General features: G+C 42.5%; 1 protein-coding gene across 1 annotated transcript in view; it reads left to right on the top strand.

Annotated features, from left to right (window-relative positions):
* TEX10 (testis expressed 10) overlaps positions 1–15,518 on the top strand; it is a gene marked incomplete at its 3' end in the record, with an annotated part of 62,236 nt that overhangs the window by 16,376 nt on the left and 30,342 nt on the right. The window contains exons 6-8 of the mRNA XM_081996838.1: positions 6,067–6,202; positions 10,734–10,909; positions 11,439–11,616. Of these exons, the coding sequence (XP_081852964.1) occupies positions 6,067–6,202; positions 10,734–10,909; positions 11,439–11,616 (490 nt within the window). The remainder of the gene's footprint in view (positions 1–6,066; positions 6,203–10,733; positions 10,910–11,438; positions 11,617–15,518) is intronic.

The following is a 15,518-nucleotide window of genomic DNA, read 5'->3' as shown; positions in this document are numbered from 1 at the left end:
ACGATGGCTTCCAGCTCCTCCTGTTTGGTGCCCATGCTGCGTGCATTGGTGTAGATGCACCTGAGCTGGGCTATCGATTTCAACTCTGGCACGTTGAACCTACCCCTAGGTTCAACTCTAGTGAGCCCGGTTTTATCCCCTCCCCCCTCCAAATCTAGTTTAAAGCCCTCTCAATGAGGCCTGCCAGCTAATAAGCAAGAATCCTTTTGCCCCTTGGCGTCAGTTGCACTCCATCAGCTGCGAGGAGGCCTGGTGCCGTGTAAACCGCCCCGTGGTCAAAAAACCGAAAATTCTGACGACGGCATCAGCCCCTGAGCCATGTGTTGATCAGATGTGCTTTCCTTTTCCTTTCAGCGTTCTTCCCTGCCACTGAAGGGATTGATGAAAACACTACCTGTGCTCCCGCTCCATTGACCAGTCGCCCCAGTGCTCTCAAGTCCTTTTTGATTGCCTTTGGGCTTCTTAGCGCAACCTCGTCGTTGCCAACCTGCATGACCAACAGTGGGTAGTAATCAGTGGGCTGAACCAGACCAGGGAGTTTCCTGGTGATGTCTCTCACCCAGGCCCCAGGGAGGCAGCAGACTTCCCTGTGAGTTGGGTCTGGTTGACATATTGGGCCCTCTGTACCCTTCAGAAGGGAGTCGCCTACGACAATCACCCTCCTCTTTTTCTTAACTAAGGACGTCTTGATGCGTGGGGCTCGTTGACTCACCCTAGGCACCCCCTCGGACGGACCTTCGTCAGGGTCCTCATGTTCCTGTCCCTCATGTTCCAGAGTCCCATACCTGTTGTGTAAGGGCAGCTGGGATGGTGAGGGAGGCCGGGAGGAGATTCACCGACCTCTCCGAGGAGGGACCTGCTTCCATTTCCCCTCATCTCTTAGGTCCTCTCCTTCTGCCCGGCAGCAAGAGGACAGGGGATCTCCTACTGCTTGTGGAGCCTCCACCAGCTGCCCCTGCCTCAGGGCCGCCAGGGTGTGGCTCCACCAATCTATCTCCCTCTCACACTCCCTAATGCTCCTCAGCCTCTCCACTTCCTCTTTCAGCTCTGCCACCAGGCTGAGCAGGTCGCTCACCTGGTCGCACCGCACGCAGGTGGTGTCCCCGTCGGTCTCTGGAACAACCGATAGGCTCAGGCACTCTTTGCAGCCGGATACTTGGACAGCCACGTGCCTGAGCCTGTCAGATTATAATTCATTTAGTAGCTGTAGAGGAGATACAGCCTTGACCTGCTGGAGTAATGGGCTGACGGTTCAACAAGAAGGCCTACACCTGGGGAGGAGCAAGCCCATGCAGTTGTATGTGCTGGGGACTGACTGGCTTGAAAGCAGATGGACAGAAAAGGACCTGGGGGTCCTGGTGGACACGAAGTTGAACATGAGCCAGCAATGGGCCCTTGCGGCAAAGAAGGCCAAGGGTGTCCTGGGATGCATTACGGGGAGTGACAGCAAGTTGAGGGAGGTGATCCTTTCCCTCTACTCTGCAGTGGTGAGGCCATGCCTGGAGTACTGTGTCCAGTTTTGGGCTCCCCAATACGAGAGAGACATGGACATACTGGACACAATCCAGTGAGGGGCCATGAAGGTGATGAAAGCACTGGGGCATCTCTCCTATGAGGAAAGGCTGAGAGAGCTGGGACTGTTTGGCCTGGAGAAGAGGAGGCTCAGAGGGCATCTCATCAGTGTGTGTAAATACCTGAAGAGAGAGTGCAAAGAAGATGGAGCCAGGCTCTTTTCAGTTGTGCCCAGTGACAGTACAGGAGGCAATGGGCACAGGCTGAAACACAGCTTGTTCATTGTTGCCTGAACATCGTGAACACCCTCTTCAGCGTTAGGGTGACTGAGCACTGGCACAGGCTGCCCAGAGAGGTTGTGGAGTTTTCAGACAACTTCTAAATATCTCCAAGGATGAACATGGTTCTAGACAGCCAGTTCTGCTTCAGCAGGGTTGTTGGACCAGATGGCTTCCAGAGGTCCCTTGCTGCATTCTGTGAGTCTGTGGAAGGAAAAAAAGCTTCCTTCCTTGATTTTTTTTTTTAAGTGATAGTGCTCTAGAAAGCAGTATGACACAATACAGACAAAAGGTGGTACATACCAAAAATATAACTCTAGTTTGTTTAAAAGCTATCTGACCATCGTGGTTTAACCCCAGACAGCAACTAAGCCACACACAGCTACTCGCTTGCTCCCCCACCAGTGTGATGGGGGGAGAGAATCGGAAGAGTAAAAGTGAGGAAAACTCGTGGGTTGAGATAAAGACAATTTAACAGGGAAAGCAAAAGCCGCGCACGCAAGCAAAGCAAAACAAGGAATTCATTCACCATTCCCCATGGGCAGGCAGGTGTTCAGCCATCTCCAGGAAAGCAGGGCTCCATCATGCGTAACGGTTACATGGGAAAACAAACACCATCGCTCCAAATGTCCCTCCCCTTCCTCCTCCTTCCGCTAGCTTTATATGCAGAACATGATATCATATGGTATGGAATATCCCTTTGGTCAGTTGGGGTCAGCTGTCCCAGCTGTGTCCCCTCCCAACTTGTGTACCCCTAGCCTACTCACTGGTGGGGTGGTGTGAGGAACAAAAGTCTTTGACTCTGTGTAAGCACTGGTCAGCAATAATGGAAACAACCCTGTATTATCAACACTGTTCTCATCCTAAATCCAAAATACAGCATGATACCAGCTACTATAAGGAAAATTAACTTTACCCCAGCAAAAACCAGGACACTGACATCAAGATTAAGGGCCTGGAAGGTTATATCTTTATAAGACAATACAAAAGAAAAAATGAACTGTTACAATAATAAAAAAAAATTTACAACAATGAAAATCCAAAGAGGGGAAGTTTAGATATGGAAAAACAAAGAACTAATGAGTGAGAGATTATATGTAACCAGTCAACCTTCTGCACATTATGCCACAAAAGCGTATTGGTATCTTTGCAGTTGCATTTTTCAGGGTAGCCTGTTTTGAGTAGCTGTTTATGCTGGGGTGAAATGCACATATCCACCTTTTTCTGCGGATGTCTAGAAAAGCTTTGAATGTGATTTCTGAAGATTTCTCTCTATTGTTTAAGATCAAAGTCTGGATCTGCTCTCTGTAATTAGGAGGTCTACCCCTTTCTTGCATTCTCAGGTATGACTTTAGCTGCAGCTTGCCTGCTAGTTGTATTTTTTGATAAATTTTCTTTGAGTAATGAAGAGAGCACATTCAGTCACTTCAGAAGGAGGTGTGCCATGTGCCAATTAAAACTGAAATATGTTAAATAATGAGGTCTTTGCATTTTGGAAGTCTGTATAATGTGGACCTTTTAAGTACTACTTTTTAAGAGTATGTTTTTAAATTGCTGTTTTTAAACTTGTCCTGTTTATATGAAACAATTCAAATAGTAGGACTTGCTTTCCTAAATGTGTGTATTGGGTTTGCGTGGCAAGGTTTTGGTAGAGGTGGGGACTGCAGGGGTGGCTTCTATGAGTAGCTGCCAGAAGCTTCTTTTGTGTCTGACAGAGCAAATGCCAGCTGGCTCCAAGATGGACCCACCGCTGGCCAAGGCCGAGCCCATCAGCGACAGTGGTACTGCCTCTGGGATATCATAGTTAAGAAGGGAGGGGGAAAAACTGGCACGCAGCATTTGCAGCTGGAGAGAGGAGTGAGAATATGTGAAAACAGCTCTGCAGACACCAAGGTCGTTGAAGAAGGAGGGGCAGGAGGGGCTCCAGGTGCCGGAGCAGAGGTTCCCCTGCAGCCCCTGGTGAAGCCCATGGTGAGGCCGGCTGTGCTCCTGCAGCCATGGAGCTCCATGCTGGAGCAGATCTCCAGCTGCAACCCTGGGAGGGCCCCATGCTGGAGCAGGTGGTTGCCTGAAGGAGACTGTGACCCTGTGGGAAGGCCGTGCTGGAGCAGGCTCCTGGCAGGACCTGTGGACCCGTGGAGAGGGGAGCCCACAGTGGAGCAGGCTTGCTGGCAGGACTTGTGACCCTGTGGGGGACCCAGGCTGGAGCAGTTCATGAAGAACTGCAGCCCCTGGGAAGGACCCACATTGGAGAAGTTTGGGGAGAACAGTCTGCTCTGGGAGGGACCCCAGGCTGGAGCAGGGGCAGAGTGTGAGGAGTCCTCCCCTGAGAAGGAAGGAGCGGCAGGGACAGCGTGTGATGAACTGACCACAACCCCCATTCCCTGTCCCCCTGCGCTGCTCGGGTGGGAGGAGGGAGAGAAATTGGAGGGGAAGTTGAACCTGGGAAGAAGGGAGGGATGGGGGGAAGGTGTGTTAAGATTTGGGTTTGGTTCTCATTATCCTGCTCCGATTTTGATTGTCAATAAATTAAACTAGCTTTCCCAAGTTGAGTCTTGCTTTGCCCATGATGGTAATTGCTGAGTGATTTCTCCCTGTCCTTACCTTGAGCTGCAAGCTTCTTGCTATGTTTTCTCTCCCCTGTCCCGCTGAGGAGGGGGAGTGATGGAGTGGCTTTGGTGGGCACCTGGCATCCAGCCAAGGGCAACCCAACGCAACATGCCATGGAGAGTTATTGGAAGATGGCTGAACATTCTGCACACTTAGAATATTTATTTCTTGTTCAGTTTACAGTGCATTAATTAGCTAAAAACTACATAAGGGCATAATTCTTATTCAATTAAGAATAAGCCAGTGTTCTGTTTAAGAAATGCTGTCTAAGGTGAATCTTCACTTGAGTATGTGAATTGAATAAGTTGATGCTGCTAATGCAATGAAAAGAACTTAATAATTTATCTTAATTAAAATACATTCTAATATTTGATGCATTTTTCTGTTGACAAATAAATTTCATTTCACTTTCTAAATGTCTGCCTGCATCATGCTTGAGTATGACCATGCCATTTCAGATGTCTTTTATAAGCATGTCTTAGTGAAAATCCTTGTACAATATGTTCCCTGGTAAGAGTTTTACTGATGAAGACCAGCCCCTGACTGGATTTGGAATAATTTTTAGTATGGAACGTTCTTGTCTCTGTGGGCAGAAGTAGCTCTGTTCAGTGTGGAACACACAATCTTACCTGTTTTTGACTACATAATTTACTAAGACTGCTCTGTACACCTGGATGGAAATACAAAGCTTTCCCAGTCTTGGTTTATGAAGATAATGAAGTGATTGCTGCTACTTAAGTATTTCTTGACAGCAATGAACTTGTAGGGACCCCAAGCTCTTCTGAGATAAATTGAGTTAGGTCTCACACCCTTCACATATCTCTTAAGTTTTCAGATGCTTCCACATTCTTTCCAGGTTTGCCTTCTCTGAATTCAGGTATCTTTCCATGCTTTGCTAATTTCTACATCCAGTGGTTTAATCTGGTTACCAAAGAAAATGTTTGGTCTGTTTTTCAGTCTACTATGACAACTTCTGCACTTGCTGGCTGGTTTTAGCCAACTTTGTCATAAGGGTAGAATTTTCATACATTGTTTTAAGTCTGGTGATAACACAGAGCTGATGAGAGCTTCAGAGGAAGGAAGGTTGCAGTGGAGTTTAGCAGTTTGCAGTGGCTTGCCGGTGGCCTCTTGAGGTATGTGTTTTCTGGTTAAATTAGCAAATGTGATTTGGAGCCAGCTGTTTTAAAGACATGGGAGAGCTGATAAGGCTGGCGTGTGTGGCAGGGAGAAAGGGATAGTATAGAGAGAACTGAAGCAACTGTGACAGTGAAGTTTTGGGGAAGCATAGGTGAGGAGTGAAGGAGAAGATTGATGTGAGGTTACTGCACTAGGGGAAAAGGATGTGGTAGATAGCTGTGGAAAGCAGGAATTTATTGGTTCTCAGCCACCTTGCAACCTGTGCGCTGCCTTGTCTCAGCAAGCTCCGAAGTTTTCGCTTGTGTGTTGCCTCTTTTTTGTGTGGCTCTTTCACAAACTACACAAGAAGGTAGTGCTTCAATGGTTTAGTAGTCTATCCAGTAGTTGTTTTAAAACATTTTGGTACTTCCTCATGGTGTTAATGTAGATGGTTGCAGATACAGATTATAGTTTTTCTGTGTATATGTGTATGTATAAAATGAGACTAATAAGAAGTTCTACTTCAGATTTTTATATATTTTCTTTCTAGTGGCAACAGAACCCTTGATAAAAGCAGTATATACACTATACCAGCAACGGAATCTCCTCTTTCCAGTTCGTACATTGCTTTTGAAATTTTTTAGCAGAGTTTACCAAAAAGAAGATTTGAGGACTCAAAGAATCAGGTAAAAAAACATTTGCATGTTCTTTTTCATTTCAACATAGTTTATTTATTTCAGAACTTTAGAATACTGAATTTCTATGTAGATGTTATAAAACTTCGTTCTGAATCTGTTTTGACAGTCTGTCACTGAAATTTGAAAGTTTAGGTTCTGTGAGATTGAGATGTGTATTAGTTGTCTTTTTTTTCTTGACATAAGTACTAGATAGATCTTAATGATTTAAAATTTAACTTGAAGTACAGTGCTGCAAGCTCGTTGTTACTGGCTATGTGATAGTCAGTAGATGTGTCAAGACTGTGCAGCTATAGCCATGGAGCATTTCCATTACTTTAGCCCGAGGTTGTGGACTTGTGACTTGGCGCTTTTGGTGATTCTGGTAATGTCTGTCTAACGGTCAAGAAAAACTTGTTTAAGAAAAGAATTCTGTTGGTTTTGGTGCATGGTTCTAAGGAGACTAGATTTAAGAAAATGTTGTCCTTTTGGGTTCCAAGTTTCGCGCATCTATTAGATATCTGACTTGCTTCAAGTAAGAGGAGATTATTCTCTATATTGCTGTTATTCCACTTTTTCCTCCTAAGATTTGTCCAAACTCTCTCCAAGTCTTAATTTTTCCAGAAGATATTTTTCAGACAAGTCATTTGGTTCCAGCTACGTAAAATCCTTAAACATATATCGGGCTGCATCAATTCTACCTTGTTTGAGAACTTGAAAGGGACATAAGATCATACCCATGATACCTGTTTCTGCTACTAGGTCAAAAGCAAACCTCAGGGCCCCCAGAAGTACTGACATCCACTAGCTGAGTCAAGCTTTGGGAAAATTGTTCTTTCCTGCAACTCCTTTGCTTTGTTAGATCTTATGTTGTGGTAATGCCCGAGTATCTGTAATTAGATCTACAGCCAGAAAGATCTAATGCTACCCTATGAGCATTATAAAAAGTATAGGGAATTTGAAAGATAGATAGGAAAAAGGCTTGTGAACATCCCATTTTCTTCCTCTTTTCACCTGGAGTGAAAGAGATCTTTTTCATTCTACTAATTTCCCGAGGGTTACATAACCACTGTTTTCTGTACTTACCTGCAAGCCTTGAGCAGTTTCATGTGATCATCTATCTATCTAGAAAGCTTTAAATTTCTATCTTTAGATATCACAAATAGCAGTAGTTTTCCTACTGTTGTTCTTAGTCTTCTATGTGGAATTGATATTTTTAGTAACAGAGGAATGAAATCTTGAAAATTCTTTGCAAAAAGGATAATTGCACTTATGTCTGACAAGACATTTTAAGATGACATAATGTTTGTGTACTGTACTGATCCACTTTAGAAAGAAGTGGGTTTTTTCATTTCAAGATGTGGACTGTGCAGTAGATCTGGATGATGTTCATGTTATTCTGTTCAGTTTGATGTCATAGCTCCTTCAGCCCTCCTGTGACTGCTCTCCTATTTTTTTTTTTTTCTCAGAAGCTTGTCAAGAGCAGTCTAAGAGGAGCAGAGTTCATGTTGGAACATCTTCCAAGGACATTAAGTGAAGCTGTTTATTTTTAGGTGTATCTGATTCAAAGGCTAGGTAGGAGCTTTTGGCCTGTAGTTGCCCTGTGGAAGAAAACTTGATTGATTTATTACAAGGTTCAGCATTAATATTTTAGTCTAAATGTTAGTTATCTTCACCTCTAGTTGCTACACACATACGCGTAGTCATTGTATGTATATATGCATATATAGTGTGTGTGTATGTGTACAGATGCACATATGCATATATGTGTATACTGGTAGAGACTTAAAAGGCTATTTAGCCTCACGGCCTGCCTTCAACACTGACCTATGTGAGATCCTGTAGGAAGAAGGCAATTTGAATTTGAAGCCTGTACTTTCTCACTGCACAGACCTTCTGTGTGTTTAGTATCACTTGGTGTGTGTCTTTTCCATGAGCTTTCCTGGTCATTCCTTGGACCGGTCTTAAAAACTGCAGCATCCTCTGGTAAGGAGTAACAAAGCTCAGCTGTCAGAAGACCAACTTTCTTTTGTTTGTTTTGATCCTGGCTCCTTCTAGGTTCATTTGATACCAGCACCCACTTCTTCTGTGGGAAGAGAAAGCAAACATTTTATGCCTATCCACCATTTGCATGTCAAGTGATTTGAGACCTCTGTTGAGCCTACCTCCAACTTACCCACTTCAGTTGTCTCTTTTCCAGGCTTTTCCTTCTGTTAAACACAATTAATCTCTCCACACAAGGGCCTTCCTGCTTGTGTCATGGATACTTAGTTTCCTTAAAAAGTTTTTGCTGAGGGATTTTGTCAGTCTTTTGAAAACTAAATAAATTTTATCATCATTATGCTACTCTTGTTGACACCTTTGAAGACCTACTTTAAACTTCTTGATTTACAGTCGGCAGCTTCTTTCATGTGATCATCACTTCAGTAGTAAGTTGATGAAATGCTTTTGGTTTATAAATGATACTTGATTTGATAACTCAGGGTGTTGTAGAAATTGTAGCCCATGAAAGATAGGATGTGAAAATAGCAAAAGCTTCTTCCCTTATCCTGTAGTGTGATGGTGAAGAAGTGGGTCTGAAATTAGGATGAATTAAGGTTGTTCTTCAATATAAATAATATCTTGTCACATTTTTCGGTAAAGATTATTATAAATTGTGTTAAACACAGGGGATGGTCAGAGTTGTCAGATATGGAAACAACGGTGCTGTAAACAAAATTGAATTGAATGCTGTCAAATGAATGCAAAAGACAAGGATTAGGTAAATTTTATTCCAGAGACTTGAGAGAACTGGTGTGTGAAAATGCAGATAGTAAAAACTTTGACTATTACCTCTAAAGGCAGGTAGTGCAATCTGGATTTGGTATAAAAAATGGCATCTCACTTAAAGAATGGGCGTTTGTACAGTGGGATAAGTACATAGGTGGCAACAGTGAGAGTTGTAAAACTGGAGAGTGTCTGCTTGTAACACTTCCTCAGAGCTCTCTGGAAGCTAAACTTCGTTAATGACCAACACACAAAGCAGGAGCGTGCCAATACAAACTTTCTGGTGACATGTAGTTCAGAAGCATTACCTGAACAGCGGAAAGGAGAAATAAACCAAAAGAGCTATATTACCTGAGGGAATGGGAGAAGAGGGAAGAGGTGTATTTGTACAAAACAATAATTGGTGCACTTAGCAACTAACAGGATTTTTTTTAAATGTAAAAATCAACCAGGCAGTTGCAAGCGATAATTCTGTGATTGATCTTTCTTCTTCTGTGTCCTACCTGTGCACTAAGGTTGGGGGGGGGGGGGTGGGCGGGCTTGGAGAGGAAGCAAGTGTAATTTTTAAAGGTACTAAGCTGTAGCAGAAGATACATGGAAGTATTGTAATCTTTGAGCAAGATCATTTGATACCTCATTCAGCTGACTTCATTTGTAGTTACTTATGCCCAAGAAAGCCCAAATTGCAAGAACTGCAGGGCCAACCTCAGCTACTGGATTCCTTCCACTCATGTTTGAATTGGCCAAAACACCTCAGTTGTGCTTGCTTGAGGCTCTGGGTAGGGTCAATAGAAAACTAGATGTTCCAGCAGAACAAGTAAGATCTTGCATAAAAAGCCTCTTTAAATTTAGCAAGTGAAGAATTAGATCAGCTGAATGTAGTGGAACCCATGGGCCAGATAGGTAAGCAGGGCTATACCTGAGGGTGCTGAGAAAGTTGTCTCGTGAAAGTGAGGCTGTGGTTTGTCATCCGTGAAAAACCATGGTGACTGCGTGAGGTTCTGTATGACTGGGAAAAGACTGTTACTAACCCATCTTGAAGAGAATCTGGAGAATTTCAGGCTGATGAGCCTCAGCTCGGTCCCTGGAAAGATCATGCAGCCCTTTATGTGGAATTAAGATGTGAGCACATAAAAGACAAGCAGGTAGTCAGGAACAAGCTAGCATGTGTAAGAGCAAATTGTCCTTTACCAACGTGATAGCCTTCTGTAACAGATGGCTGCATGGTCAAGGGGAGAGTGTCTGACAATACACTTTGTTAATAAGGTTGTTCGGTGCTGTGTTTGCCAGTTCCTACTTTTTCGTTCTGCTTCAAGAAGTATCTGAATTGACAAGCAAGATGTCAGCAAAGGTAGAACTGAATTTGAAAGTCTAGTGTAAATAGTAGTAGCTTAATTGGGAGGATCAGTGGTGTTGAGGGTGTAGTAGTCTTGTGGTTTTTTAACCTGACTCATAACTCGTTAAATATAAACTGATAAAACTAATGATAAAATGGAAATGTTGCTTTGCCAGCATACAGTCAATTCAGACAAATACTTTCTGAAAGAGTTGAAAATATGCTGTGCAAAACCTATGGATCAAATAATTACTGATGTAACTGTAACACCAGTGTGCTCAGATCTTCTGGTGAAATATTCTCAGCAAATCACAGTATTGCAGTTTATTGTAATTTAGTTGTAGCTGACATTAAAGCAACTTCGTCAAGACTGGAAAGAGTAAGTTTGTGGGGTTTTTGTTCCCTCCCTGCCCCCACAACTAATTTTCCCTCTTTCTTTAGAAGTCGAAGTAAAGTTTTATCTCGTTGGTTGGCTGGCTTACCTCAGCAGCTTGCTCTGCTTGGCTTGAGAAACCCTGAGCTTTCGAATCAGTTGATTGATATCATTCATTCCGCTGCTTCTCGTTCGAACAAGGAATTACTACAAAGTTTACAAGCCACTGCTGCTCGAATATACGGTAAGACTTTTACACTACAGCACAATGAATTTTGTCCATCGCTTGGCAGGGAAGTTGCAATTCTTGGGAAATGCAGGCGTTGCCTAGGTGAACGTGAAGTCTGGAGGGGGGGCAGGGGTGCTTCAGTCCCTTGCATAGTTCATATTAACCTCTATTACATGTCGCTTCCTAAAGGCTAGAAAAAAGATTAAAATCCTTAGTTCAAGTTAGCAGGACTTTAATCTGACAGACTAGAAGCTTCAGTTTTTGTGAAATCTGCTTCTGGTGATATTGCTTCTCCTTTTTTGTCCCCCGTCCCCTGCCCCAGTGTTGGTTATATTGTCCTCCCTTCAGCAAGTGCCCTGGGCCCTTGACTAAATAAGAGTAGTTAGAAAAAAGCGGGGTCCCTGCGGGATTGTTGGCAGTGTTTTGCATGAGCTGCTTATGCTGTGGAATTGTTACCAATTGCAACAGTTTTTGTGTAAGAAAGAATTTGTGTAAAAAGAACGGGAAGGGTCAGCGTTTTGATTCCCTGTCTGTGTGCCGGCAGATCCGCTAGATGGCACCCTGGTCCTGCTGCCGGCGGAGGCCCAGAGGCGGCTGGTGCAGCTGGTCTACTTCCTGCCCTGCCTGCCCGCCGGCCTGCTCGCCTGCCTCAGCCGCTGCTGCATTATGGGCCGGATGTCCTCCGAGCTGGCGGCCACCCTCATCGGGATACTGCACATGAGGTACAACGGGGGGCGTGCGCCTTGCTTGGCTCTGTGTGTGTGGGGGGAAAACAACAAACCAACAAAACAAACAAACCAACCCCCAAAAAACCCTCCTACCCCCAAAACAAACAAAAAAAACCCCCAAACCAAAACCCCACCACCCCAGTGTGAGTGTTTATTCATTAAGAATGAACTTTGTTACTGGTTTGCCAAAAAAAATCCCCCATTATAGTGTGCCAGAATTGGCATAATGAAGAAAGTTAATGCTTCTGTCAAACTTTACTCCTAGCCTTTCACTTCGACTCTGTCTTCGCACTGAATGATTTTTCTCCAACCCTTGATAACAAAATTGTATCAGTTACCTGTAAGGCTACACGGTATTGAGCACCCTCCACTAAAAAACATGATCAGCAGGGATCTTTGTTCTACCGCTGGTTGCAGCTTTTTCATGTAAATACTTTGACCTGACACTGTTTGTAGTGAAAAATAACCAACCAGTGTGTATTCTTACGTTCTGCTTCCTTTCAGGTTTTTAAAACTCTCTTTTCCTATACTTGCCACGCTTAAATAGCCAAATCATAGTTGCCAGAGAAGTGTCTTGTTAGAAATTACTCATGCTCTTATTTTTGTCCTGCTTGAAAGAGGGTAGGTTTGCCTGTGAAGTCAGGAAGAGATGCTGCTGTTCCACTGAAGTGAGTGGAAGGCTTGCTGGGATTTCACAAGGGTTTGGTTTTTTTTGCTTTGCTGCTTCTGGAAAAAATATACTTGCTTTTCTACATTGCTTAATATTGTTGAACCTCAGATAAATAAGCAGGAATTAAGCTTATATAAATTATGCTTAAAATGATTTTTTTCTTAATGCTTTTTGGACTGTAAACATTTTTTATTCAAATATGACACAAAACAATGTCAAATACAGACCTGTTCATATTAGTTGTATAACATGTGAATAAGGTAACTAACATATGAAGCAATGGTGAGAAAATTTATAATATCCTATATACAATGCAGTACCACTACAAAAATGAAAATCAGAAAACTGCAGGTGGGCTGTGGGCATTTGATCCTTTTGGTAGAAGATACAGGAGGCACCTGGAGGGCAGTGTTCTTGCCAAAAGTAGGTTACATCCTGACAGCAGAGGAGGAGGTGCAGGTTCTCATTTTCTGAGGTGCAAAGAAAGTCTTCTGATTTTAATTTATAGCATTTGGAACGTGTTTTAAACTAAGTTGTATTCAAAGATTGTAGATTATCTACCCAAGAATCTGAAGTAACTAGATGGAAAAAAATACTGATGTAGTTATACTAGTGCAGTTTCTCGTATTGATAAGGCCAAACAGTCCTTTCTGGAAGACTGCAAGTTCTGATGGAACTTGGAAAAGAGATATTACTCTTGATTGTGCATTGTTTTTCTTTGATAAGGCTATTGTCACTTCATTGAGAGGAATTAGTGTTATAAACAGGAACTTGATCAGGTTTCTTTGGAAACACATCTGAAAAATAATGCAAGTTCTTGAAAAGATTAAAATGAGTCTTTTATAGACAGAGTGAATGCAACAGCATTGAAAATACATTCTCACGTATATAGCCAGCTTAAAAACTTGTACAAGTTTTAAAGGGCTTATTGATTACTTTTTTTTTTTTAGCTCTGGCTCAGCTTTTTAATATAGAGGTGAAATACATTTTTTGAAAGACTACTTTTTTTTAATTGTCACCACCACAGACTTTTTTTATCCTACAAACTTTATCCTAGGATGCCTTGAAGAATTAGAGAACTGAGATGATATCAGAAATGTTAATGGCTGCTGAGGGGGGGATGTCCAAAAAAAAAAAAAAAAAAAGCACTTTGACAACTTAAGCATGCAAAGAGAGGGAGATAAGTAACAATTAATATTAATCTCTCAAGAACAGAAGAGTCTGGTAGATTTTCTTCCTTGGAGAAGAAGTTGTACAGTTAAGGAAACAGGAGTAGGTGTTCTTGATATGAACCTTAGCTAGACTTCACGAGCTTCATAACTTGTCATTGCACACAGGATACATGAACTAATTTTCCATCTCCTATCAGAAAAGCCAAGCTAGATTATTGTGTCCAGTTTTGTGGCTAGCTTTTAGATAACCATGTGAACAAACTGCATTGAATTTAAAGGGGAGCAGTCAAAGAATGATAGTCCGTAAATTGTGATAATTTGTTGTTAGGCAAATAAGGCTGGGAAGGAGGGGGAACTGTGTGTGTAAAAAGGCTGTTGAAAAGGAATGGAAAAACACAGTTTTAGCAGGATTAGAAATACAGACCTTAACTGTCAGAAAAATGCTTGGTTTGAGTGCTAGCAATGTTTTCTAAAATTTTCTACATGCTGGAATAGGCTGTTTAGGAAGGGGATAAATACACTTCATGAGAGATACTTAAAATCAGGTTAAACAAAAGTATCTCATGGATGGCAGAGGTAAAGCCCTGCAGGAAGCAGAGGGACTAGGTAAGTTCTGGTAGTCATTTGCAGCCCTTGTGGTCCTTGGACTTAAACATGCACGTTTTTTAAATGAATGGTACTATAACAAAATGTATATAATTTCACAGTTCTGTGCCACAATCTGGTTCATGGGATGCTTTTTCTGTGATTTTAGATTATGAGAGTTTTGCATAGAGAAACTGATACAAATCAGTTCATCAGGAGGCATCATTTATGAGTAAAACAGCTGTTGTCAGTAGATGGCACTGTTTTTCCTCCAGTACATGCATATTCTATCTGGTATGAGGCGAGTTTTTATAAATTTCTTTTCTTCTATGCCACCTGCTTATCTGTCACGCTTTGAATAGGCTGCATTCAGGAGTGTCAGAGGCTCACTGCTGTACTTGGTAATCGTTCTTAATTTCTTTAAAAACCTTTATTTCCGGATTATTCTTGTCTGGCAGAGCATGTACATTTTTACATGCATCTGAGAATGCACATACCTACCCATGTATATTTGCCAGGGAGAAGCTACGTTAAGGTGGATTTGGTGGGAGTACATATGGATGGTAATAAGACTGTTGCAGTTATTTTGGGAACAGTCACTATAAACTCAAGGAACTCACAGCTTTTTGTGTGTGTGTGTGTAAACTATAAAAGTAGATAGTAAATGTATCCAGATGGCTTAAACCACAGCCCTGTGATGATACCAGGCAGTAACATTAAATTATAATTATTGCATGTTAACTTTTAGAATTTTTTGTTGACTAGATATGAATTTTCAAGACATTTAATAGTTTCCACGTCTTATTTTTGCAATGGTGAAATGAATAGCCAGGTGGTCTGCAGGGGCCCATTAAGTGACCATGGTGGGCCCCGTGTGCTGAGAATGAAGGTTACGTTGACAGTGTTCCCCTATATAATGGGAAGCTTTCTGAACCTGGGAGGGTGATTACTATACTACTGAAAATTAAGATGGTTTCTGTCATGCTTTTGGTCTATACTCACTAAAGCTTTACTGGTTAGCACAGACCAAGGACCTGAGGGACAGAAGGTGTTGTCTTAGTTTAATTTTGCAGCTGTTCTCCAATGCCTGGCTTGTGCCTACTGTGTGGGACCTCAGATGTAAATAACTTCAATAAAGGAGGTGGGATTCTGAGAGATGGAATCCTGCCAGGGTTTTGGGGTGTAAATATTTCTTCCCACTCCTGTTCATATACAAACAGGTGAGGAAAGGTGTGAAGCAGCATGATTGAACAATCTGTGACTTCAGACTGAGAGAAATGAGAGGTAGTGGCTTGGAAGGAGATGAGTTCTCTGAGTCGGCCTCTGATGAGCTTGAATTTACGGAGACAAATGGAAGGGTGTGGGAAGTATTTTAGAAAGTCTTTGCATCAAATCTACTGGATGGATTTTTCTGCGGTCTTTCAGTGGTACTACTTTGATATATTGAGACAAACCATTCATCTTGATGC

The sequence above is a fragment of the Phaethon aethereus genome, assembly GCF_964289735.1.
Source record: "Phaethon aethereus genome assembly, chromosome: 2".
NCBI classification, from domain to species: Eukaryota; Metazoa; Chordata; class Aves; order Phaethontiformes; family Phaethontidae; genus Phaethon; species Phaethon aethereus.
This window is presented reverse-complemented; position numbering and strand designations above follow the sequence as displayed.